Raw genomic sequence first — 27,384 nt, forward strand, 5'->3', positions numbered from 1 at the left:
ATTGGAACACTTATGCACTGTTAGTGGAAATACGAAATGGCACAACCTCTATGGAAAACAATATGGAGGTTCCTTTAAAAATTAAAACTAGAACTGCCATATAATCCATCAGTTTCACTTCTGAGTATTTATCTAAAAGAACTGAAAGCAGAATCTCAAAGATGTTTGCACACCTATGTTCATAGCAGCACTATTCACAATGGCCAAGACGTAGAAGCAACTCAGATGTCCATTGACAGATGAATAGATAAAGAAAATGTGGTATATATACAATGGAATGTTGTTCAGTCTTAAAAAGGAAGGAAATCCTGTCATTTGCTACAACATAGATGAACCTTGAGGACATTATGTTAAGTGAAGTAAGCTAGTCACAAAAAGACAAATATTGTATGATTTCACTTATATGAGGTATCTAAAGCAGTCAAATTCATAGAAAGTAGAATGTGGTTACCAGGGGCTGGGGGGAGGGGGCAATCGGGAGTTGTTGTTTAATGAGTACAGAGTTTCACATTTGCAAAATGAAAAAGTTCTGGGCATCTGTTTCACAACAATGTGTGTATACTTGATCCTACTGACCTGTACACTTAAAAATGGTTATGATGGTAAATTTTATGTTATGTGTGTGTGTTTTTTTAATCACAGTAAAAAAAGTGTGTTAAAAAATGCAAGAAAAAAATGGGGGCAAGGTAGATGAAACAAGAATGACTTAACATTGATAGTAGTTGAAACTGAACATTTCCTGGACGTTTATTATGGACGTTTATTATGCTATTCTCTTTGCCTTTGTATGTTTAAGATTTTCCATAATAAAAAGTTTTAAAGCAAGAGTTAGAGAATATGAGCTTTGTGGACAGAGCTGAATTTGAATCCTAGCTCCACTTTTTAAAAATTGAGGTATAATTTACATATCATAAAATTCACCACTTTAAAGTGTACAATTCAGTGGTATTTAGTCTATTCACAGAGTACAACTATCAACACTATCTAATTCCAGAACATTTTTTTTACCCCAAAAGGAAACCCAGTACTCGCTAGCAGTCATTCTCCATTCTGCATTTCCCCCAGTCCCTAGCAAACACTAATCTATTTTTCCATCTCTATGGATTTTCTTATTCTGGACAATTCATATAAAAGGAATCATACTTATATGTGGCCTTTTGTTTTGGCTTCTTTCACTTTATAATGCTTTCAAGGTTCATTCATGTTGTAGCATGAATCAGTACTTCATTTCTTTTTATGACTGAATAATATTCCCTTGTATGGATACACCACATTTTGTTTATCTGCTCGTTAGTTGATGGACATTTGGGTTGTTTACACTTTTGACTATTATGAATAATGCTGCTATGAACATTCATGTATAAGTTGTTGTGTGAACATATGTTTTCAATTATCTTGGATATATACCTAGGAGTGGAATTCCTGGATTATATAATAACTCTATGTTAACCATATGAAGACCTCCCAGACTGTTTTCCAAAGTGGCTGCACCATTTTACATTCCCACCAGCAATATATGGAGGATTCCAGTTTCTCCACGTCCTTGCCGTTTGTTGTTTTACATTTTAAAAATTATAGCAATCCTAGTATGTGTTAACTGGTTTCTCATTGTAGTTTCTGGATTGGCATTTCTCTAATGACTAATGATATTGAACATCTTTTCATGTGCTTATTGGCCAGCTTCACTTTTTACCTATGTGACTTTGATCAAGTTCTCCATCCTCTGAGCTTCACTGTCCCCTCATCTATAAAAGGGAAATAATGCCTCATGATGTTATTGCAAGGTTAGTGGACGCGTGGTGAGCTTGGGACGGTGTCTGGTACATAGTAGGTACTCCTCAGTTGGTACCTAATATTACTTAGCTACTTGAGCTGTAAGTAACCTGCAATCCAGGCAGACTTTTCTCAGTGACTTTGGCACATTTGTTATAGGAGTCAAATGCTGAGATGATGGTGCCCTTTCTTTCTCACAACTTCTGTAGGCCTTTCTTTGCTATTCTGTCAACTCCTGCTCTATGTCCTTCCTAGTGGTGGTTAGGACCATGGGGGATACACACAAGAGTAAAAAGGAATCTGTGGTTTAAAAACTGGAGATGATAGTATTGTCAAGTTAGTTCCGTAACTGTGTCAACTGTGTGACAGTTGAGTGACAGTTGACTCAGTGTAAAAGTTAAAAGGAGGGAAATAAAGAATTTATATCAGAGGCAGTAGGCCTATGGAAAGTATTTGGAACATTGGGAAAGAGAGGCAGTAAGGCATTCTAGGCAGGGAAACCAAAGAAACAGGAGTAATCTTGGAGAAGTGTAGTTAAGAAACTAGTCTGGTGGGAGTGAGGTGTTGGGGAATTGTGAGAGAGGTTTGTGAGATTCTTATTCTATTGTTTTCCATTTCTTACCTCAGAATATGTAGTGAAAGAAGTTCTATACCTGGAATCATGAGACTTTTGTTCTAATCTTGGTTCTGCTGCAAATTAGCTAGGTAACCATGTCAAGTCGTTTATCCTTTCTGGGCTTCAGTTGCCTAAGCAGTAAAATGAGTAATTGGGTATACGTATATCAAATCACCATGATGTACACTTTAAATATCTTACAATATGTCAGTTTTATCTCAATAAAGCTGAATTTTTTTATAAAGATGAGTAATTGGATTAGTTCAGTGGTTCTTAATTGGGAATGTGCATCAGAACCTACTGGAAACTATTTTGGAATATAGGCATTTGGATCACCCTCAGGAAATTGTCTCAGCAGATCTAAGGTGAGGCACAGGTTTGTATATTTTGAAAATGCTCTTCAGGTGATTGTGATTTATATTCATAGTGTTATAAGAGCCACCAGATTAGTTAAAAAATCACTACTCCTTGGCTTTCTGGAGTTGGAGTCACTTGGATAGTGGCATAATCAGCTTCAGACCAGCTAAAGGTAATGCGTTGTAACAGAAAGAGCACGCACTTTGGTGTCAGTTTGACCCAGATTCCTGTTTCCCAGCTACGTGGCCCTGAGCATGGCACCTCACTTCTCTGAGCCTCAGTTTTCTCATGTGTGAAATGGGGCTTATAATGCCTACACGGTCAGGTTGTCATGATAAGAGAGAACGTGTCACACTTAGCACTGTGCCTGGTACAAGGTAGATGGATGCTCAAACAGTGACTTGTATGAGAGGTGCTGGAAGAAACTATCATCAGGAGACAGCATAAAACTGTACTCTTATCCTGACCCATCTGGAGTTAGTCATAACTCTAGGTGTAAATATGTTACAGTGCAAAGTAAGGATTTTTGGTTCCTTTGCCAGCATATCAAACAAATACAGACCTTGCTTTGCTATCTGCTTACCATTGTCCCTCCCCTTGTGTGACTTAATGTGTGATATGAATATCTACTGTGACTAGACTCACTTTCCATAGTCTAGCAAAAGCTTACTATATTGAAACTCCTGTCAGACTCCAGAAGACTACCATTTCTTTGTAATTTAGATGAAAAAATAGGTCAGTTGAGTTCAACAAAATTATAAAGGTCCACAGGCTCTAGAGCCAGAATCCAGGCTTCGCTTCTTCCAGCCATGTGACCTTAGGATAATAATGTGACATGGGGATAATAATAATAGTTATGGCCTCATAAGATTGTTTGGAATATTAAATGAGTTAATGCATGTAAAGTGCTTGAAACGTCACTTAGCACACAGTACACGTTCAGTATCTGTTAGCCATTATTATTCACATTGGTATGCTTCAGGTCTTATGTGGGAGCCGGGAGTACACAGATAAGTAAAGTCTCTGCAGTCAAGGAACTTAGTGTGGTGAAACCAGTATGCAGAGCATTCCAGTATGCTTTAAGTGCAGCGACAGAGGCATGCACAGGAAGGGCACTTAATGGTCTGTGTCTATTACGTGAAAAACAGTGCTCTCCAGGAAGAAGCCTGGTACAATGGAAGGTGTGCATTCTGGAGTCAGATCAGCCTGATTTGAACCCTGTCTACACTTATTCATTATACAACTTTGAGGGCAGCCAACATCTCGCAGCCTTAGTTTTCCCATTTCTAAAATGGGGTGAAGTTTCTGACCTCTACCTGTTGGAAGTGCCCTATTTGGGTGCCTTGTAGTCTCAGGTGCTCCTAAGAAAGAAAGCAAGGATTTTTTAAGAGTATGATGAACTTAGATTCAGATTCTAGCTATATGTTACTTAACCTTTCTGGGTCTATTTCCACTTGTAAGTTTTTTCATCCATATCTACCTTGCCCATGACAATGAGATAATGTGTGTAAAGTATGCATGGCATATGGAAGGTGCTGAACAATAAATAATAGCTTTATTATCTTTCTAACAAAAATCTCATCTGTTATTGTTTAAAGTAAAAACTTAAGTAATATCTACTATGTTAATTTCAGTATTCTAATTTTGAAGAGCCTCAGGCCACAGATTCATGAAAAGTGTCAAAAAAGACTGAGGGGGCCAGCCCGGTGGCACAGCGGCTAAGTGCGCACATTGCACTTCGGCAGCCTGGGGTTCACTGGTTCGGATCCTGGGTGCGGACATGGCACTGCTTGGCACACCATGCTGTGGTAGGCGTCCCACATATAAAGTAGAGGAAGATGGGCACGGATGTTAGCTCAGGGCCAGCCTTCCTCAACAAAAAGAGGAGGATTGGCAGCATATGTTAGCTCAGGGCTAATCTTCCTCAAAAAAACAAAAGACTGGGCATTTGAATGAACACATGGATATGCTGTCTGTATTTACAGGAATAACCAATTTCTAGGCTAGGAGAGGGTTTTTTGGGCTTTTTTGAAAAGTGTTCTGTTCAACCCCATATAATCTTTAAGTTCAAAATACTATAAAATTTAGTTACTAACCTTCCTGACTTCTAACCAAATATGGGTCAGCTTCTGTTGCCTGACATGTTCTTCTCTTCTCCCCTAGGTCTTTCAGAGCCTTGAAGACCACCATTTGGAAGTGGTGGCTTTTTTCAGGGAAAATGGCTTCCATGGCCTTCTCGCCCACGACTCCGAGTATGCTCTCTACAATATTCCCTCCTACTACAGTTCCCATGCTCTGAAGCTGAGCTGGAATGGGAAGAACCTAACTACTAATCAGTTCCTGATGCAGGAGGTAGCCAAGCAGCTGGGCCTGAAGCGGATGAATTTTCCCATATTTGCTGCGCTGCTAGGTTGGTAGTCCAAAGAATAGACTCCAGTGATTGGTGAAGTTTCCTCTTCCAGCATTAAGAGTTGAAGACCAGAGTGATTTAGCTTTAGATTATTGGATTTATCTTCTGAAAGTCTGCATGCCAAATAATGTGTTTCTGGGCTTCTTACTAGAAACACAGCATGTTTGTCTTATTAATTAATACAGGGTATTCCAGAACATTATTTTGATTCTTGTAAAACTTTTTCTTTTGTTACATGCCATCACTATTTTATGCAAAGCACTATCTTAGGCCAAATGTTTTACTAGCTCTAGACAACTTTTGTTTCCCACTCAGAGCTTTGGCATTTCATCCTGAGTGTCTAAATTTTGATCAAGAACATGAATTGTGGTTTATATTTTTCTTTCTGTTTCTGTTGTGCTAACATTTTATTATGAAAATTTCCAAACATATAGCAAAACTGAAAGAATTTTGCAGTGGAAATCCTATATCTACCACCTGTATTCTGCCATTAACATTTTACTATACTTGTTTATCATATATCTATCTATTCTATCCATCTATCAATCAATCTTTTAAAGATGTATTTCAAAGTAAATTGCAGAGAGTTGATTATGTTTTGAGTTGGTTTTCCAGGGACTGACAGCATGGTTAATATCTTGTCTCAAGTGTGACATCTGTTTATAATCCCAAAGGATTTGAGCTTGGATAATCTAATGGAGTTGGTACAAGTTTTGGAATTAGGCCTTGGGCAAATCACTGAAGTTACATTTCCCCGGTTTCAGTTTCTTTGTCTGTGAAATGGAATAATAATACCTTGTGGTGTTATTGATAAGATTAAAGGAAGTGAGATATATAAAATGCCCGGCACTTATTAGGCAGTCAGTAATTGGTAGCTGCTATTATAAAAGGCAGCATGACTAGGTGATAGAAAATAGCATGGGCTTTGGAGTTGGACAGTCCTAGCTTCTTATCCTGATGTGGGCACTTATTGACTGTGCCACCTTGTGCTAAGTCACCAAACTTGTCTGAACCTCAGTTTCTTTAGCTGTAAAATTGGGATAATAATACTACCATGCATGCTTGTTATAAAGATGATATATATAATGCATGTGATACATAGTAGATAATTGATACATAGCTACTGTAGTTATTACAGGAAGAATATAGACATATGTGAATTATTTGATCATTTTCTCTCCCAGAAGCCCTTTCATGGCCTGGAGGTTCTCAGAAAACATTTGTATGGTCAATAAATGACAAATGTACTTTATAGGTAACCACATTCTCCCAGATGAGGACCTGGCCGCTTTTCACTGGAGCCTCTTGGGACCAGAACATCCCCTTGCATCACTTAAGGTAATGTGTCCCGTTTCCTGCCTATATATCCATGCCTAGGGGATCTCATGTTTTGATTGGAGTTTTGATAGAATAATTATCTTGCATTAGGTTTAACATATTTCAAATACTTACCAAAAATGTGTAATTATGATCAATACCCTTTAAAAAGGAAAAACTCAGTTTTCACCTTCTGTGTCGGGAAAAACCCAGTTCTTCCCTCCTGTATCTTTCTTTCCTGTGTGTCTCCTTTACTTTCACACTCACACAATACTTCACTTCTGACACTTATGGTCACCAAATATTTGGGGGTTTTTACCCACATCAAGCATTTCTCTGTGACACCAGCTGGGTGTTCTACAATTCAGCTCAATTTTGACGCTATCTACCTGGGGGATGGCATCAGTTCTCACAGGTTAAGGGCTCAGTCCTACAAGACTGCCCTCCCCACCACTTCAGACACCAGTCTCAAACTCAGAATATCACCTGTGCTTCTGACCAACCGGCTATAGATCAGAAGTTCCAACAACCCCCTCTTTGGATTCTGTTAATTTTCTAGAATGGCTCACAGAACTCAGGGAAACACCTACTTACAATTCCAGTTTGTTAAAGGATATGATAAAGGATACAGATGAACAGCCAGATAAAGAGAAACAAAGAGTGAGGTCTGAAGGGTCCCGAGTTCAGGAGCTTCTGTCCCCGGGGAGTTGGGGTGTGTTACCCTCCCACTACTCGGATGTGCTCACCGACCTGGAAGCTCTCCAAACCCCATACTTTAAGGATTTTGTGGAGACTTCATCATGTAGGCATGATCGATTATTAACTCCATTTTCAGCCCTTCTCCCTTCTCAAGAGAATGGAGGTAGAGCTAAAAATTCCAAGCTTCTAATCATGGTTTGGTCTCTCCCGTGACCAGCCCCCATCCAGCAGCCTACCCAGAGTCACCTGAATAGGACCAGAGGTGCTCCTAGTGCACTTACCACTTAGGAAACTGCAAGAGTTTTAGGAGCTCTGTGCCAGGAACTGGAGGCAGAGACCAATATACTTTTTCTATTATTTCACACCCTTAATACCTTAAGGATTCATACAAACCTATGAAGAAAAATACTAATACCCAAATAAATGAAATAATGAGCCAAGGACAGAAGTAGTCAATTCATAAAAGAGGAAATACAGTGGCTAATAGTATAACTAGATGTTGAACCTCGTTAGTGATCAAACATGCAAATTAAATGAGCAGTGTGATTTTTTTAACCCAACAGTTTAGCAAATATTGAAAAATTATTCTACCCACTCCTGTCGAGGCTATGGTGAGACTGATACTCTCATACACTTCGGGTGGTGGTGTGACTTGGTAATTGTATTATATTTCCCTAATTCTTTCACTTCCCTAGATGATTATTTCATGCCTTTTCCGCTCTCCTCAAGCCTCTAGTGCTCCTTCCTCCTTGCTCACTCTCAGCTGATGACCTGGCTTACTATTTCACTGAGAAAATTAAAGGAATGGGAAGAGAACTTCCACTAGCTCCCACCCTTTCATCTTCTCACCTGCATGCATCTGTGTACCCACATGCTCTGCCTACCTCCTGTTAACTGTAGAACCTGTCTATGTTCCTATCTAAGGCTGTGCCATCCTCTCACCTTCTAGTGTTCCATCAAACAATGCTCCACTGCTGTCATAGGGTTTTCATGGCCAGTTTTTTCAGAAGTGGTGAAACCTGTCCTCTGCCGGTGACCCTGCCAGTATTTGAAATACCAATGGCATAGCTTTCAGCATCACAGCAACATGCAGCCTCCACAGTATGACAAGCAATAGATGGGTTGGATGGCTCCCTGACTGGGAAACAAACCTGGGCCGTGGCTGTGAGAGCACCGGATCTTAACCGCTAGACCATCCAAGCTACCGCTCCATATTTCTTCTTCCCTTTTATCAAACTGTTCTAGAAATTATCTATACTTGAGCTGTTTACTATCCCTCTTCCCTGTTCTCTCTTCAATCTGCTTTGCTGAAATTGGTCTTGGCAAAGTGACCAATGACCTCAGTATTAATAAATCCAGTGGACAGCTCTCAGTTTTCACCTTACTTGACCAATCAGCAGCATATGACCCAGTTTCTCACTCCCTCTTCCTTAGAACATGTTCTTCACTTGGCTTTAAGGACACCGCTCTCTTCTGGTTTCCTTCCTACTTTACTGGCTGCTGCTTCTGTCTTATTTGTGGCTCCCTTGTCTTCTTCTCTACTTCTTAACTTTGTAGTGTCCCAGAGTTCTATCCTTGGTCCCTTCTCTTTTCTATCTACACATGCTGCCTTGGTGATTGATCTCATCTAGTCTCATGACTTTAAATACCACCTGTCCATTGATGACTGCTAAATATATATCTCCAGCTTTCACCTCACCCTCGAACCCCAGATTCTAACATCTATCAGCCTATTAAACATCTACAAGAAATATATCCAAATGGAAACTCCTGATCTTTCCCCTACACCTGTTCTTCTCACAGCCTTCCCTATTTTCATTAATGGCAACCTCATCTTTTCATTTGCTCAGGCTAAAAACCTTGAAGTCATCCTTCACTTCTCTCTTTCTCACACCCCACATCTCCTCTGTCAGCAAATACCATCAGTTCTCCATTCAAAGTATATCCACTTCTCACCATTTTCACTGCTACTACCCTGGTCAAGCCACCATTCTTTCTTACCTGGATTATTGTAACAGCTTACTAACCATCGGTCTTCTGCTTGCACTCTTCCCTGCTGCCATACGCCCCCCCCACCAAATCTATTCTCAATACAACAGCCAGAGTGATCTTTTTAAAAACTGACTCAGATCATGTCACTCTTATCTATTCAAAATTCTCCAATGTCTCTTCATGTCACTCACACAATCTTTACCATGGCCTATAAAACCCTGTACTGTCTGGCCCCCTGTTACAGCTCTGATCTCATCTTCCCTTTTCTTTTGCTCGTATAACCTTTGCACTTAACATTCCCTCTACTAGGAATGCTTTCTCCTCCCACGTAGCTATTTCCTCACTCCCATAGGTTTTCCCAAATGTCATTTTCTCAGTGAGGCCTTTCTTGACCACACTATTTAAAATTATATGTACACACACACACACACTTGCATTCCCTAGCCCATTCTCTGTTTAGATTTTCTCCATAGTACTTACTTAATCTACACTTAGCACAGTATACATTTTACTTACTTATTCTGTTTGTTTGACTCCCCTAACCCCATCCCAACACACCTACATTAGAATTTAAGCTCCCATGAGAGCAGGGATTTTTGTCTATCTTGTTCACTGCTGTGTCCCTGATGCCTAGGACAGTACCTGGCACACAGTAGACAGTAAATATTTGTTGAAGGAATGAGTGGTACAGCCTTTTGGCTAAACAATTTATATAAAAAAGCTTTAAGAAGTTTATACTCTTTGACTCAGTAATTACCATTCTAGGAAGCTTGTAATTAAATAATTGGAAAGTGGACAAGAAATCATACCTAGATTTCATCACAGCATTAAAAAAATCTTTACTTTAAAATTGTTCAAGCATCACAAAAGTAGAAAAAAATGATATAATAATATACTACCGTTGTAACATCTTCCAGATCCAATAGTTATCAAACTGTGACCACACGTGCTGGGTTTTTTGTTGTTGTTGTTGCTAATGTATTTTAAAACAAATGCCAGACTTCAAATCGTTTCACTCTCACATCCTTTGATATGCATCTCTAAGATGTATGGGCATTTTCCTACACAAGCACAATGCCATTATTACTCCTAACAAAATTAATGGTAATCTCTTGGTATCATCTTAATATCCGCTCCATTTTTAGATTTTCCTGACTGTCTCAAAAAGGCCTTTTTGGGGTTAGTTCACATCAGGATCCAAACATGGTCCACACGTTACAATATTACCTTTAATAGCAAAAAATTGGAAGCACCCAAAATGTATCATGAAAGAAAACTAATTAACTATAGCAGTGTCCTAAAATAGTGGTTATCTCTGTAGTAGGATCATGGATGATACGATTTTATCTCTTTCTTTATACTTTTCAATCTTTTCCAAATGTTCTTTACTGAGAATTAGAGACAAAACTGGTTTAAAGAAAAGATTTTAACTGTCTCTCAGTGGATTTACTGAATTTGAATTCTGTGTCTTACCCCTACCTCACCCTTTTTCTTAGTGCTCCATCTTTGATGTCAGTATCCAGTATCCCTTGCTTATCTTACCTCTTCTAGGTCCGAGCTCATCAGCTGGTTCTTCCTCCCTGTGATGTGGTGATCAAGGCTGTTTCCGAGTATGTTAGTTCCATCAAAGACCCCTCAAATCTGGATGTGGTTGGGAAGGATGTTTTCAAACAGTCTCAGGTGAGCTAGCCTTCCCCTTCCAAGAGTCACGGGTTTTCTTACCTTCACCAGTACTACCCGCAGATCTGATCTTTTCTGTGCTGCCTACTTTCTTTCCTCCTAGCTGCTTGTCTTCTCCATGCTTACAGACTGGAGCCCCAAAGTTTCCTTTAGAAAACATTACTAGTCTGGATTGAAAGGATTCTTTACCTTTTTTCTACTGATTATCAAAGTTCTACAAGCTCATTCTGGAAAATTTAAAAAACAAAGAAAAAAGATCACTTTAAAATCTCATTACCCAGAAACAACTTACTATGGTTATAATCTGGGGTACTCGTTTGTTTGTTTGTTTCAATGTATATTTTAATATAAATGAAGTCTTACTTAGTGGAGGATAACGGATAATGAAAAGGACCCCTTAAACTAGGTCTACATAAAACAAGAATCAGTATTTCATTGTTAATAATGAAAAGACTTGACTGGGATTTTGTCTTGTGAAGTGAAACTGAAAGTTAAGAAAATAAGTTAATTTTATTTTTAACAATTTAATTTATACTTGCACTCTGGGTTTTTCAGTTTTGTTTTTTAAATTAACATAGAGTAAAATTGACTTTTGTATATGTGTGTGTACAGTTCTATGAATTTTTAACACACATATAGATTTATGTAACCACCATCACAATCAGAGTCAGAGCAGTTGAACCACCCCAAAAATCTCTCATGATATCCTTTTGTAATCACACCCAAACCTATCCCTAACTCCTGGCAACTACCAGTCTATTTTCTATCACTATAGTTATATCTTTTAGAGAATAGCATATGAATGAAATCATGTAGGATGTAATCTTTTGAGAATGGTATTTTTCATTCAACATAATGCCTTTGAGATTCTTCTAAGTTGTTGTATGTTGCATCTATCAATAATTCATGCCTTTTTAATTGCCAAGTAGTATACATTGTGTAGAGATACCACAGTTTGTTTATCCATTCACTCCCTAGAGGACATTTGAATGTTTTCAGTTTTTGGTGGTTTGACTAGAGCTGCTATGAACATTTATGTAAAGGTTTTTGTATGAGCATAAGTTTTCATTTCCCCAGTGTAAATACCTAGGAATGGGATTTCTGGGTCCTATGGTAAGCAACTATTTAACTTTAACCTTAACTTTATAAGACCCTGTCAAACCATTTTCCAGAGTGGCTATTCCATTCCTTACCATACTTTTTATTGTCAGTACTTTTTTAATAGCCATTCTGATAGGTGTGTAGTGGTAGCTTATCATAACTTTAATTTGCATTTCTCAAATGACTAATGGTGAACATTTTTTCTTGTGCTTATTTGTCATCCATATGCCCTCTTTGGTTAATGGTCTGTTCATAAACAGTCTTTTGCCCATTTTTTAATTGGGTTGTTTGTTTATTTACTGTTGAGTTTTGAGAGTTCTTTATATATTCTACATACAAGTCCTTTGTCAGGTATCTGGCTTGTAAATATTTTCTCTCAGTCTGTAGTTTGTCTTTACATTCTTTTCACAGTGTCTTTTGCAAAGCAAAAGTTTTTAATTTTTATCCATTTTTATCTTTTATGGATCATGCTTTTGATGTCATGTCTAAGAATACTTTGCCTAACTGCAGGCGTGACAATATTGTCCTGTTTTCTTCTAAAAATTATATAGTTTTACATTTAGAATAAATCATCCATTTTGAGTTCATTTTTGTATAAAGTGTGAGGTGTTTTGTTGTTGCATGTGGATGGCCAATTGTTTCAACATAGTTTGTTGAAAAAACTGTCCTTTCTTCATTGAATTGCCTTTGTCAAAAATCAATTGTCTATATTTGTGTGGGTCTATTTCTGGACTCTGTTCAATTGACCTATGTGTCTATTCCTTTGCAAATAGATCACTGTCTTGAATACTGTAGCTTTATGGTAAGTCTTAAAATTGGGTAACAATTCCTCCAATTTTCTTCTTCTTTTTAAAAATTATTGTGTCTATTCTAGGTCCTTTGTCTTTACATATACATTTTAGAATAATATTGTCTATATCTACAAAAAAAATCCTGCTGGGATTTTAATTAGAATTCCTTTAAATATATAGATGAATTTGGTGAGTCTTCAAATCCATGAATACAATATGTCTTTCCATTTATTTAGGTTGTCTTTAATTTCTTTTGTCAGCATTTTATAGTTTTCAGCATACAAATCCTATACATGTTTTTTTTTTAATTTATATTTGAGGCACCTATTGTAAAGGATAATGTTTTGTTTATTTCAATTTCTGATTGTTCATTGCTAGTGTATAGAAATGTGATTTATTTTTGTGTATTGTTGTATTCTACAACCTTTCTAAACCATTAGGAGTTTTTTGGTAGATTTCTTGGTATTTTCTGTTTAGATGATCATGTTGTCTGTCAAAAGGGACTGTTTTCTTTCTTTCTTTTCCAGTTTGTGTGCCTTTTTATTCTTGATTTACTGCACTGTCTGGGATTTCCAAACAATGTTGAATAGGAGTGCTGAGAGAGGATATCCTTGTCTTGCTCCTGATCTTTTGGAAGAGCATTCAGTATTAAGCATGATATTAGCTATAGGTTTTGTAGATGCACTTTATAAGTTTGAGGAAGTTCTCTTCTACTCCTACTTTACTGAGAATTTTTATCATTAATGGATGGTATATTTTGTTAAATAGATTTTTACATCTGTTGATAGAATCATGTGGTTTTTCTTTAGTCCATTGATTTTTGGATATTGAACCATCCTTGCATTTCCAGGATGTGGTCAAGGTGTATTATTCCTTTTTAAATTGCTAGATTTAAATTACTAGTATTTCACTGAGTATTTTTACATTTATTTTCATGAGGGATATTGGTCTATAGTTTTTTTTTGTGCTGTCTCTGTCTGGTTTTGATTTCAGAGTAATGCTGGACTCATAAAATGAGTTGGCAAGTGTTCCTTCCTGTTCTGTTTTTTTCAAAGATATTGTGTAGGATTGGTGTTTTTTTTTTCTTTAGTTATTTGGTACAATTTGCCAATGATGTGTCTCACATGGATTTCTTTCAATTTATTCTGTTTACAGTTTGCTGAGCTTCTTGAATTTCTAAGTATGTCTTTCACTAAATTTGCAAAGTTTTCGGCTATTGTTTCTTCAAATACATTTTCTGTTCCACATTCTCCTTTCCTTCCATGACTACAATGGCACCAACGTTAGACCTTTTGGTGTTATCCCATAGACCTATGAGGCTCTGTGTTTTTTAAAAAATTACTTTTCTGTCTGTTTTTCACACTGGATAAGTTCTCCCATCTAAGTACTCACCAGGCCTGACGCTGCTTAGCTTCCAAGATCAGATGAGATCAAGTGCATTCAGGGTGGTATAGCTGTAGATCACGCAGGATAATTTCTTTTAATTTATCATCGACTTCATTGACTCTTTGCTTGGTCATCTCTACTCTGCTGTAGAGCCCATCCAATGAGTTTTTTAAAACATTTTGGTTATTGTATTTTTAAGTTCTAAAATTTCCATTTGGTTCTTCTTTATGTATTATGTTTCTTTGCTGAAACTTTCTATCTTTCTGTTTGTTTCAAAAGTGTTCCCCTTACTTTCAAGCATTTTTATAAAGCTTCTCTAAAGTCTTTGTCAGATATTTCCAACATGTGTCATCTTAGCATTGTCATATATTGATTGAATTTTTCATGCAAGTTAGGTTGTTACTGGTTCTGCCCAAACCAAGTAATTTTGGATTGGATCTTGGACATTTTGAATATTATGGGATTTTTGGTCTTGTTTCAATATAATGAGGAATGTTGATAGTTTTAAGAGGCAGTTGACCCATTTAGATTCAGACCACAAGTGGTCTTCTGTGGGCTGTGGTTTCAGTGTCAGTGCAATTTTCAAAGCCTTTGCAAACCTGTTTGGATTAGTCCCATGTGTACACCACCTGTTGGCCAGTCTGGGACTTGGATAGTGGTCTATCTCTTCAGTTCTCAGTCTCTAGTTTAGTGTTTAGTGCTGTTTAGTGTCAGATCCATACTTGTGTAGCTCAGGGTGAGCCCAGGAGTTCTTAAACAACTTCATCGTGTTGCTTCTTGAACTGTTCCCTCTCTACGATCTCTTCAGTACTTCCCTGTTCATTGGGCCACTCATTTTCAGTGTCAGGAGCCAAGTAGCAGGAGGACAGAGAGAGAGAAAAAGCATCAGAGGCTCACCCCACCCTCTTGGAGCCACTGCTCCTCTGGTTGGAGAGGAAGGTTCCTGGCATTCAGAGTTTTAATTTCCTACTATTCCCCAACTACCACTGCTGCCACCACAGATTTGCTTCAGGCTGGCACACATGAGAACAGAAAAAAAGAAAAAGAAAGAAAAATGAGGGTTTCTATAGACTTTCTTGAGTTTTCAGAGACCCCTATCTTAACTCTTCCAGTCAGAACTAGACTAGGATCGTCCCTGGAATTCTCTCTGTCCACATTAATGGATGCTTCCAGGTTCCAGGCTGCATTTTGTCCACACCGGGGGATACTGGAGGAAAAAGAAATGCTAAACTCACCTGTGGTTCAGTAGTATTTGTATTCTGGTCTTCTTCCCCATTCCTCTTGCTACTCTTTATTTTTCAGAGTCCTCAAATAGCTTCTCCTGGTTTTTATAACTACCTTCAGTGGGAACAAGCTAGCATGTGTTTATTCCATCTTATCCAGAAAGGAAACCTCTCTATAGATTTTTTTTTTAATGAATAAAGAATGAAATCAGTGTTTGGTTTTGGGGACATAATTTTCCCTAAAAAAAATTTGTGATAGCACAATCCAACATCTGTTACTTCATGTTTTAACTTTCTAGCATAATCATAAAGGGGGTTGTTTTTTATAAAAAGTATACTTGGGCTTTATTTCTCCAAAAGGCTTACATTCTTTTGATATTCAAATAATTCTCTTTTCAAGTCCATTTCCTTCCATCATTTTTCATAATTCTCTCTTCCACCATTGTTGAATACTAACTGCATCAGATCCTCATTTATCTGAAGCTTCCAATATGATGTGAGTAGTCCTTCACCATTTTCTTTGTCTTTAGGAAATGCTGATCCTTATGACATTTTTGCTTATTCACTTTGTTGATTTGCATTGTACTTTCAGCTGTTTGCATCAGACAATTAGGAAGAGATTGACCTACAAAGAAAGAAATCAACATGTTCAGTAGGGAGAGATACTAATGTTAAGTAAGGGATACTGTTTTGATGGATAATGAATTTTCCTTGCAATTTTTTTTATTGTCGTAAAATACACATAACATAAAATTTACCATCTTAGCTATTTTTAAGTATATAGTTCAGTGGTATTAAATACATTCATAATGTTGTGCAACCATCACCATCATCCATCTCTTTAACTCTTTTCATCTTGTAAAACTGAAACTCTAGGGGCTGGCCCCGTGGCCGAGTGGTTAAGTTCGCGCACTCCGCAGCAGGCAGCCCAGTGTTTCGTTAGTTCGAATCCTGGGCGCGGACATGGCACTGCTCATCAGACCACGCTGAGGCAGCGTCCCACATGCCACAACTGGAAGAACCCACAACGAAGAATACACAACTATGTACCGGGGGGCTTTGGGGAGAAAAAGGAAAAAATAAAATCTTTAAAAAAAAAAAAAAAAAACTGAAACTCTATACCCATTAAATGATAACTCCCCATTTTCCCTTCTCCCCAGCCCCTGGCAACCATTCTATTTTCTTTCGCTATGATTTTGACTACTTTAGGTACCTCATATAAATGGAATCATACAGTATTTGTCTTTTTGCAACTGGCTTATTTCACTTAGCATAATATCCTCAAGCCTCGTTCATGTTGTAGCATGTGTTAGAATTTCCTTCCTTTTTAAGGCTGAATAATTTTCCATTGTATGTAGACAGAGGAAAAATCTTATAAGTGCTCAGTTCAGTGATGAATTTTTTCCCGTTATTTTATTAAGGTCATAATGGGTTATAATAAGGTTATAACATTGTGTAATTTCAGGTGTACATTATTATTTATCAGTTTCTGTGTAGACTGCTTCGTGCTCACCACCAATAGTCTAATTTTTATCTCTCACCATACATGTGTGCCCCTTTACCCCTTTCACCCACCCCCCAACCCCCTTCCCCTCTGGTAACCACTAATCTGTTCTCTTTATCCATGTATTTGTTTGTCTTCCACATATGAGTGAAATCAGGCAGTGTTTGTCCTTCTTTCTCTGTCTGGCTTATTTTGCTTAATATCATACCCTCAAGGTCTATCCATGTTGCTGAAAATGGGACGATTTTGTCTTTTTTATGGCTGAGCAGTATTCCATTGTATGTGTGTATATGTATATACACACACCCCACATCTTCTTTATCCCCTTATCCATTCATCAGTTGGAGGGCACTTGGGTTGCTTTTGCATCTTGGCTGTTGTGAATAATGCTGCCATGAACACAAGAGTGCATAAATCTCTTTGAATTGTGATTTCAAGTCCTCATATAGCCAATAAGAGGTTACTCTCCAAAATATATAAAGAACTCATACAACTCAACAAGACAAAAACAAGCAACCCAAACAAAAAATGGGTGGAGGATCTGAACAGACATTTTTCCAAAGAAGAAATACACATGGCCAACAGACACTTGAAAAGATATTCAACATCACTAATTATTAGAGAAATACAAATCAAAACTACAGTGAGATATCACCTCACAGCTGTCAGAATGGCTATAATTACCATGACAAAAAATAGCAAATGTTGGAGAGGTTGTGGGGCAAAGGCAACCCTCATATACTGCTGGTAGGAATGCAAACTTGTGTAGCCACTATGGAAAACAGTATGGAGATTTCTTAAAAAATTAAAAATAGGGGCCAGCCCGGTGCGAAGTGGTTAGGTTTGCAGGTTTGGATCCCGATTGTGGACCCAGCACCACTTGACAAGCCATGCTGTGGTGGCATGACACATAAAATAGAGGAAGATTGGCACAGATGTTAGCTCAGCAACAATCTTCCTCAAGGAAAAAGAGGAAGATTGGCGACAGATGTTAGCTAAGGGTCAATATTCCTCACAAAAAAAAGAAAAAAATTAAAAATAGAAATAACCTGAGTGATGAATATTTTTAATGTTATAACTTTTGCTCCCTATGTAGCTTCATGAATTTTGGAACTTGGGTAATGACTATTCTTAATAACAAAGATTCCCCCCTTTCACTAAAAAAAAGAACAAAAAAATAGAGACTTTGCTCCTAATTCCCCAATAAATATTTTACAGTGTTTCTTAGTCTCCTTTATATGTGCATTTTGATGTGGCAGTCATCTCAATGTAAAAAATTTTAGGGGCCAGCCCAGTGGCGCAGCGGTTAAGTGCGCATGTTCTGCTTTGGCGGCCCGGGATTTGCCGGTTCAGATCCCGGGTGTGGACATGGCACCGCTTGGCACGCCATGCTGTGGTAGGCATCCCACGTATAAAGTAGAGGAAGATGGGCACAGATGTTAGCTCAGGGCCAGTCTTCCTCAGTGAAAAGAGGAGGATTGGCAGCAATTAGCTCAGGGCTAATCTTCCTCAAAAAAAAATTAATCTTTTTTCACTTAACATTGTGTCTTAAACCATTTTTCATTGTTGCTGTATAATTTTTATAAACATCATTTTTGACAGTTGTAGAATTATGAGGAGAACTCTTCTAAACAGACATACAAAAACTACCAGGTAATAACATCAAAGTGTTGAGTTCTACTCTGCTACCTGAGGCCTCTGTGAAGCTATAAAAGAAGAGTAGGACTTTATTAAATACAATCATATATCAAATACTGAATGAACTTCTATAGACAAGGTCCCATGCTAGACACTAGGATATAAACATGATTAAACTATTCTTTGTCCTCACAGAACTTGAGCTTAAATGAGGAGGCAGAAGCAAGTAAATAAGTACAACAAAGGAAAAAACACTGTAAAGGTTTCATAGAAGTGCCCCTTGAAGAGAGAGTAAATGTTTCCCTGTCAGGGCTTAGAACAGAGTGGTGCATTGAGGGAAGTATACGTAATTCAGTATTTCAGGGGATTGGGTCATAGATCTATTCTCACTGACACTGAATAGTTTATAAGACATATTGTTAAGTGCAAAAAAGAAGTTGAAAAACAATGTGATGATATGATTCCAGTTATGTGAGAAAAGCAAAACCGTATTAGTGTGCATACATATGTATATATAAACACAGCAAAAGTTATGACAGGACGTATACCAAACTGGTAACAGTGGGGAGGAGAGTGGATGCAGAGGTGGAGATATTAAGGAAGACTCCATGTATAGCTTATATCTTTTAGGAGATTGTTTTCAATTATTATGTGTGTTATTAAATATAATAAGGAAATAATAATGAATACGTAAATGATGGACCCTTGATACAATGGAACATTACTCAACCCTGTAGATATCATTCTGTAAGTCAGTAATTTGCAAACATTCTTTAGATTTGGAACCCTTTTTTCAAACAATTATATTAAGTCCAAGTTTTTGAGAAAGCAGAGCTATTTTGTTTCTAAGTGAGGCTGGAGGACCTGGAGATTTTGATTTCTGTGTTTCTTTGCCTGCACGCATGTAAATAAAGAGATCTGGAATGCTATATATAGATCCTGGAGTGTTAACAATTACATGTGCTGAGAGATGAGATTATAAATGTTTTAAATGTTCCTGATTTTGATTATATATTTTAATTTATCTATAAGAAACAAATATTAGTTATAGTTAGGAGATGATTTCTTTGTAGAAAATAAACATTGGGGCTAAATGATGAATTGGGCACTCTCCTGCATTGATGAGGAGAATATAACTTGAGACATCTGTTTTGGAAAGAGATTTAGTATCATATGTCAAGAGTCTATGAGAATGACCATATCCTTTGACCTAGTAATTCTACTTCTAAAAATATGCCCTGTGAAAGGACCCAAGAAACTTACATAAAAATATGCTTATCTGAGCATTATTTATAATCAGAAATTAGAAATGACTTAATATCTTATATTCCATTTGATGAAATACTGTGAAGGTCATAAAATAATATTCAAGAGAATTTTTGAATTACATTGGAAAAGGCTTGATAAGGAAAAGCCTCTTCTCAACGTCAACCACATGGAGTGAACAGTATTTTTACTTCTGTTGCCATAGATTAGTTTTGCTTCTGCTTGAACTTTATATGTACTCTTTTGTGTTTCTCTTCTTTCACTCAGTATAATGTCTTTCAGATTTACCATATTGTTGCATGTATCAGTACTTTGTTCTTTTTTTATTACTGTATAGTATACCACAATTTATCCATTCTTCTGTTGATATCCATTTGAGTTATTTCCAGTTTGAGGCTATTATGAATAAAGCCTTTGAGGCTATTATGAATAAAGCTGTTGTTAGCATTCTTGTTCATATCTTTTGGCGAACATATGTACTCATTTCTCCTGGGTAAATATTAGGAGTGGGATTGCTGTGTCATATGGTAAATATGTTTAACTTTACAAGAAGTTGGCAAACTGTTTTCCAAACTGTACCAATATACGTTTCCACCAGCAATGTACTGGAATTCCAGTTGCTCCATATCCTTGCCAGTGCTTGATATTTATAATCTTCGATTTTAACCATTATGGTAGATATAATAGTGATGTCACATTGTGGTTTTTGTATATGTTTAAGTGCTTTTGGTTTTAATGTTCATACCTTTTGAACCAATAATTCCACTTTTGGGACATTTTCCTAAGGATGTAATCTGAAATCCAGAAATAACTTATATGTACCTATATGTTCTTTGCTGCATACCTTATAATAGCCAAATGTGAGAAATAACCTAAATGTCAGGTATTAAGGAAATAGGTACGTAATTTATGATATATTTATAGTGGTAAAATATACAGCCATTCAGAGTTTTCTTATAGTATAATAAAGGCAGGATACAAAATTGTACATAGAATATGGTATTAACTATAGAATAATATGTGTATTAAAATAGACCAGCAATACTTCTCCCCAAAAAATTTTATTTTAAAGAATACTGGAAGGAAATAACCAAAATATCTTTGCATGGTACTACTATGTAATTTTTTTTCCTATCCTTATGTATTTTTTCTAATGATCATGTGACCATTTTAGAATAGCACAAAATATAAGTAAACTTTATTTATTTATTTTTAAACTCAATTTTTTCTAAGTATTCCAGATTTTATGTTCTATAATGCTTTCTCCCTATGTAATCTTTTCTGAAAAATTGCTCTCTTGGGTTTCTTTAAATATTTCATTTCTGCTACTGTTTTGACTCTCAAATTATGAATTGTATGATAAAAACACTCTTATGTTGTTTCTTCTTCTGAACATCTGACGTTCCAACATCCAGTCCAGAACAGAAGATAAAATAGAGCGATTCAAGAAAGCGGTTGAGTACTATTCAGTCACAACCAAACTCTCTTCGCTGCCAGTGGGTCCCTCTTCCTTTCTAGGTAAGGCTTCCATCTGCCCCCGAGCTGCTCTGTCCATAGGGGAAACTAAGTTACTCAGGAACTCCTGGGCCAGAGTGGAATCATTTGTTTGTATTCTCCTAGAAGTCATTCCTGTTTGGTAGACATTCTTCTGTTGATTTCCATGTAATAAGACAGGTTACATGAGACAGGGTCCTGATTTCTTGAGTTTATAGATGGGGTCCAATGCCATTTCCTTAAATTGGGCTTCTTTTGAGGCTAACCTCCATTGTGGCCTGGTATATGTAAAATAGCCCTGTCTTTGGCGTCAGGCCTGAGTCTGAATTCCACCTCTCCTGCTTACTAGCTGTGTGATCTTGGCAAGTCACATTTGCATGAAATGTGGCTCATGATACCTACTTTATAGGGTTGTTATCAGACGAAATAATTTATGTAAGGTTCTTGGCATGGCACATAGTTACTGTTCAATAAATTGTAACTTATTTGTTAATAATAATTTTTCAGGTGATGCAGGGTTAGCAGAATGTAACACGGTAGAATTATTAGGATTGGCTGAAGTATAGCCCTTTCTCTTGGCTTCAGGTTTTCGGAATAATCGGCTTGGAAATCCTCCCCTTCCACGAAATCAGATGGGCACTATCTCTGCTGGAAAGCCTATGGTAATATCTTTTAAGAGGCCTGAGACTATTTGTTAGCATTAGACTCAGACTGCTTCCTGACTTTTGTAATATGAGTTAAGGAATTAGAGTGATTCAATGTTATCAGAATGTCAAGGCTATATACACCTATGTCGCATTCTCATCTTGAGGCTGGCAGACTATGTAAAGAAAGTATCCAAATCAGTAACCACTAGGGCATTGTGAAGATGGATTAGCTAATGTCAAAGAATGGTTCTAGGAGACATGGATTGATCCATTGTCCTGCCTCTGGAGAATTCTGTCCATACATCACTGTTAGAATTATTTCTTGTTATTCTCAGTAGATTCTTTGTATCCCAACTATCCCTGCTACTGGCATCATCCACTATGTTACAACTTCTGAAGGAACCGTCTTGGAGCCTGGTAAAATGTTAAATAGCTTTTCTGTCTGTTTTTATCCTTTAGTTTTCTCACCATGTGCCCCAGAAAATGAAATATCCACCACCATTCCCAGTGGGACCCAACTCCTCTCTTCTCTTCTCCTCCCATGCTTTGGGGGAATCCCATGCTTTTTCTGAGGATCCTGTGCTGCAGGACAGCCCCTTTGCCAATTGGGCTGTCTCTTATGACTCCTCTGCATCTCAGTTTCCCAATTACCTGACTTCCAAAGCCTCACCTCCTTTGGGACCAGACTCTTCCCACTCCTCTTCCTCTGATGGTGATGAACCAAATGGAGCCAGCTCTGAGTAAGTATCTGTATAGGCACCCAACAGAACAGACTTCTGAAGCATCTGTATTCTTTTGCTGGTACCTCGGTAGGGGTGTGAGGAAGGGTATGTTTCTGGCTTTTCTCTGTGGCTCTTTGCTTTTAAGCAAAGTAGGAAATTTCTCTCTATGCTTGGCCAATTCGTGCTCATTTTGACTTGTACAGGTGGTAATTTTCAGCTAGCCAGACCACTGAGGTAAAAGGAAGCATAGCGGCTGGTTAGGGAAGCCCTGGTATAGTTGTGCTACATATCATGGCTGTCATTTCTCAATTTGGGAGGGGATTAGATTGAACGTAAAAACAAATGAAAGTAATTTATATAGAGTTGAAGTATTGAAACAGTTGAGTAGTAACTAAATAACTTTGTAACTAATGCTTAGCAACTAAAACAGGGTTCTGAGGATTAAAACAGTAGAATTTCATACTAGCTCATCTGTTCTTAGATTATTACTCCAAGCAGATTATTCCTGGGAAACAGAGCTGCTTTGAGGTTTCAATTGTAATACGCTCTTAGAACATAAGCAGACTCTAAATATGGCCTTTTACAAGGTGTAAAGGATTCTGAATGGTTCCCATGACTTTTGATCCCTTTGATTTGTGTCAGATGAAAGAACCCAGGAGGGCAGTGATGGCCACTGAGAGGAAAATCAGGTCCAATGCTAACCTAGTGTCCTGACTTCCAGAGCATTTGTAAGATTCCTTGGGATCAGAACAGACATCTTGAGTTGGAATATCTTTATCAACCTCCTTTTTCTCTTCTGCATTGTCTTTCTCAATTTTTTAGTCACATCACAGAAACACTTCAGCAGCAGCCTGGATGGGAAGATCCAAGTGGTGACAGAGGGTCCTGGGTACAGCCCATTGATGCTGGAGTTTCAGATGCCAGCCTGGGTGATGGTGAACCCCACATCCCATCTCTGCTGTCTATGTCTACGAGGAACCACATGGACATTACCATTCCACCCTTACCTCCAGTAGCTCCAGAAGTCTTGCGAGTTGCTGAACACAGACACCGAAGGGGTCTTATGTACCCATATATCTACCATGTCCTCACTAAGGTGAGAGAGCACATTAGCACCTATCTCCCTGCTCTTAACACTATACTTCACACTTCCTAGAACCGTAAATTACCAGAGAAAATTCTGATCATTAGTGTCTGAAGGCAGATAAAAGCAGACCAAGTGTACTGGGACCCCTCATTGTATAAGGGCCTCAGGTGAGGCAAGACCAACAGGGAGATGGGACTGTGCAGTAAATGAGGCCTTGAGAAGAGAAATGTGATTGTGAGATTTCGGAGAAGATAATGCACCAAGTTCGTGGACTCTGGTCTAGGGATGGACATAATCTAAGAAGAGGCTTTATGCCCTTGTTACTTACCTCCTCCTCTGCTTCTCCAGAGCTGTTCTCCATCAGTATTACCATATAAATCCATCCCCACCAAAATGTCTAAGATAGACTTTGCCCGTTTAGTCAGCTATAGTCAGTCATAGCAGAGACTTTAAAAATAGAACATAGCTTTTAAGCTGGCTATGGTCAGCTGGGCTTGTTACAGCTTCTTTTTAGTCTGAAACTCTGTCTGAATACAAGTAGAAAATTTAGCAGCTAGGCTACAGAGGCTACAGTTCACTACTGGTTCTTCTCAGCTCAATTCCAAACCTTGAGGTAACTTATTTTCTTCTTTCCCCTGAACCATTTTCTTCTTAGGGTGAGATTAAGATCCCTGTATGTATTGAAGATGAGTGTAACATGGAGCTGCCTCCAGCTGCTCTCCTGTTCCGGTCAGCTCGTCAATATGTATATGGGGTCCTTTTCAGTCTGGCAGAGACACAGCGGAAAATGGAACGCCTGGCCATACGACGGCGGCTGCCTGTGGAAGGTAAGTGTAGTTCTGGCTTTGACAGTTCTCTCATAGCTTGACATAGAGCAAAAATGTCTGTGTAAGCACATCATACTTTTGGTTATGGAGCAGTCTTTAGGAAAATGCATAATTCACTAGAATACATATTGATATGGAAAATGCATTAACTTAAGCCCCAGTTCTTTAATCATTAAGCATTCAGAGTGATTACTATTTATAAGAACCATGTTGGACTTTGGGAATGTAGAAGTATATCTGACACAGTGTTTCCTCCTCAGTGAGGTTTTGTTTTGGGATTTGATCCTGTAGGTAGTTGGAACCATTGAGATGTTTTAAGCTGCAGTGACATGGTCAAATTAGTGTGTTCAAAAGAACCCTCTAGATTTCTGCTTCTGGGAAGATGAAGTAAATATACTTTTCCCCATTCCTCCTGCTAAATACAACTAAAAGCCCAGGATATGATATATAAAAGAATCACAAGACACTCTAGAACATGAAGAGAAGAAGGCAGACTACCTAAGGACCTTGGGATCCAAGAAATGACACAGAGGTGAGTCAGTTCCCTGGGTTTTCTTTTTGCCTCATATATCGCAGACTGGGTGTGGGACAAGCTGGCGGCCCAGAAACACCAACAGGTGCAGACCGATAAAAGCCCCAAGAGGCCAAGGAAAGCACTTGTGTTCTGACATCAGCTGTGCTCCAAGGGTGGTGAGACTGCAGAACCGCAGCCATGACTGAGGCTGATGTAAATCTGAAGGCCTACCTGGTCACAGATGCCCACCTCACCAAGAAACTATTGGACCTTGTTCAGGAGTCTTGTTAACTACAAGCAACTTCAGAAAGGAGCCAGTGAAGCCACTAAAACCCTCAACAGAGGCATCCTTGAGTTCATTGTGATGGCTGCAGACACCAAGCCCCTGGAGATCATCCTGTACCTCCTGCTGCTGTGTGAAGACAAGAATGTGCCCTCTGTGTTTGTGCACTCCAAGCAGGCCCTGGGTTGGACCTGTGAGATCTCTAGGCCTCTCATTGCCTGTTCTGTCACCATCAGAGAAGGCTCACAGCTGAAGCAGCAGATCCAATCAATTCAACAGACCATTGAAAGACTCTGTCTAAACTAGTGGCCTCTGCTACACTCTCCCTGTTAACTCCTCCCCCAGAGGTTGTGTATCATAATGTCTGTGTTAGCAAGTAGTATTTCCAGCTACCTTCTATTGCTATAAAATATTGTGATACTAAAAAAAAAAACCCCAAGAAAAGCCTCTTCTTTCTAGCCAAAGGACCCAAAAGGAACAACCTAGCAAGCAGAAAATTTTTAGATAATAACCACTCTACTCCAGGCAAACATCACAGAAAAACTGTGGCCCACCTATATCCCCACCAGCAAAGGCTGAATGAAGAGCCTAGACTTCTACTCTTGCCAGACTGTAACAAGGTGCCTCACTTGCCCCTGCTGGGGAGGCGTCAGACAATGCCAAGTGAGGAGTCTTCACCCACTAGAGTGATGTCAGAAAAAGACCTGCTAAAACACAAGATTTACATAAGATCCAGAGTCTTTAAAATAATACCCCAAATGTCCAGGTTTCAACTTAAAATCCTTCATTATACCAAGAACCAGAAAGATTTCAAACTGAGATCTCAAACTGACTGAGGAAAGAAGATCAATAGATGCCAACATTAAGATGACACAGATGTTTGAATTACCTAACAAGGATTTTAAAGCAGTCATCATAAAAATGCTTTGACAAACGATTCTGAACATGCTTGATACAAATTAAAAATAGAAAGTCTTAGCAAAGAAATAGAAGACATAAAGAACACATGGAAATTAAGAACTAAAAAACACAATAACTGAAATAAAATACTCAATAGATGGGTTAAACAGAAGATTGGAGACAGCAGATGAAATAATCAGTGAACTTGGGGACAGAAGAATAGAAATTACCCAATCTGAATAACAGAGAGAAAATAGACTGAAAAAATGAACAGGGACCAGTGGAACTGTAACAAAAAATCTAATATTTGTGTAATCAGAGTCCCAGAAGGAGAAGAGAAACAGGGTGGGACTATAAAAGTATTCAAAGAAATAATGGCTGGAATAGTCCCAAATTTGGCAAAAGATGTAAGCCCACAGATTCAAAAAGCTGGGTGAATTATAAACAGTGTAAGCCCAAAGAAATCCATGCCAAGGTATATCATGGTCAAACCTTTGAAAACTAAAGACAGAAAAATTATTGAAAGCAGCCAGGGGGAAACAATGCTTTACCTATAGGGGAAAAATAATACAAATAACAGGTATCCTCTCATAAGAAGCCATGGAGTCCAGAGGGAAGTAGCATAATATTTTCAAGAGCTGGAAAAAAAGAATTGTCAACTCAGAATTCTATCAAACAAAAATATCCTCCAGGAATGAAGAGGGAATCAAGAAATTCTCAAATGAAGGAAAATTAGGATAATTTTTCACAAGCAGACCTACCCTAAGATAGTTCTCTACACAGAAAGGAAATGATAAAAGGAGGAATCTTGGAACTTCAGGAGGGAGGAAAAAACAATAGAAAGAACAAAAATATTGATAAATACAGTAGACTTTCCTTCTTCTCTTGAGTTTTCCAAATTATGTTTCACAATTGAAGCGAAAACTATGACACTGTTTAGTGTGGTTTTCAATGTCTGTAGAGAGAATGTTTAAGACAATTATAAATGGGGGAGGGTAAAGGGACATAACAAAGGTCATATTTCTACACTTCCCTTGAACTGGTAAAATGTCAACACCAGTAGACTGTGATAAGTTATGTATATATAATGTAATACCTATAAAATGCACTGAAAAAGCTATACAAAGAGATACACTCAAAAACACTACAGATAAATC

At 38.0% G+C, this 27,384-nt stretch overlaps 1 protein-coding gene and 1 pseudogene across 1 annotated transcript in view; both read left to right on the plus strand.

The window, feature by feature from the left end:
- Window positions 1–27,384, plus strand: part of FAM120C (family with sequence similarity 120 member C) — a 99,734-nt gene that overhangs the window by 17,040 nt on the left and 55,310 nt on the right. Inside the window, exons 2-9 of the mRNA XM_070605484.1 lie at window positions 4,910–5,156; window positions 6,412–6,494; window positions 10,716–10,844; window positions 21,169–21,271; window positions 21,833–21,909; window positions 22,354–22,634; window positions 23,439–23,712; window positions 24,359–24,530. Coding sequence (XP_070461585.1) covers window positions 4,910–5,156; window positions 6,412–6,494; window positions 10,716–10,844; window positions 21,169–21,271; window positions 21,833–21,909; window positions 22,354–22,634; window positions 23,439–23,712; window positions 24,359–24,530 — 1,366 coding nt within the window. The remainder of the gene's footprint in view (window positions 1–4,909; window positions 5,157–6,411; window positions 6,495–10,715; window positions 10,845–21,168; window positions 21,272–21,832; window positions 21,910–22,353; window positions 22,635–23,438; window positions 23,713–24,358; window positions 24,531–27,384) is intronic.
- LOC103540914 (NHP2-like protein 1 pseudogene) lies at window positions 25,155–25,639 on the plus strand (annotated as a pseudogene).

This window comes from Equus przewalskii, chromosome X, assembly GCF_037783145.1.
Source record: "Equus przewalskii isolate Varuska chromosome X, EquPr2, whole genome shotgun sequence".
NCBI classification, from domain to species: Eukaryota; Metazoa; Chordata; class Mammalia; order Perissodactyla; family Equidae; genus Equus; species Equus przewalskii.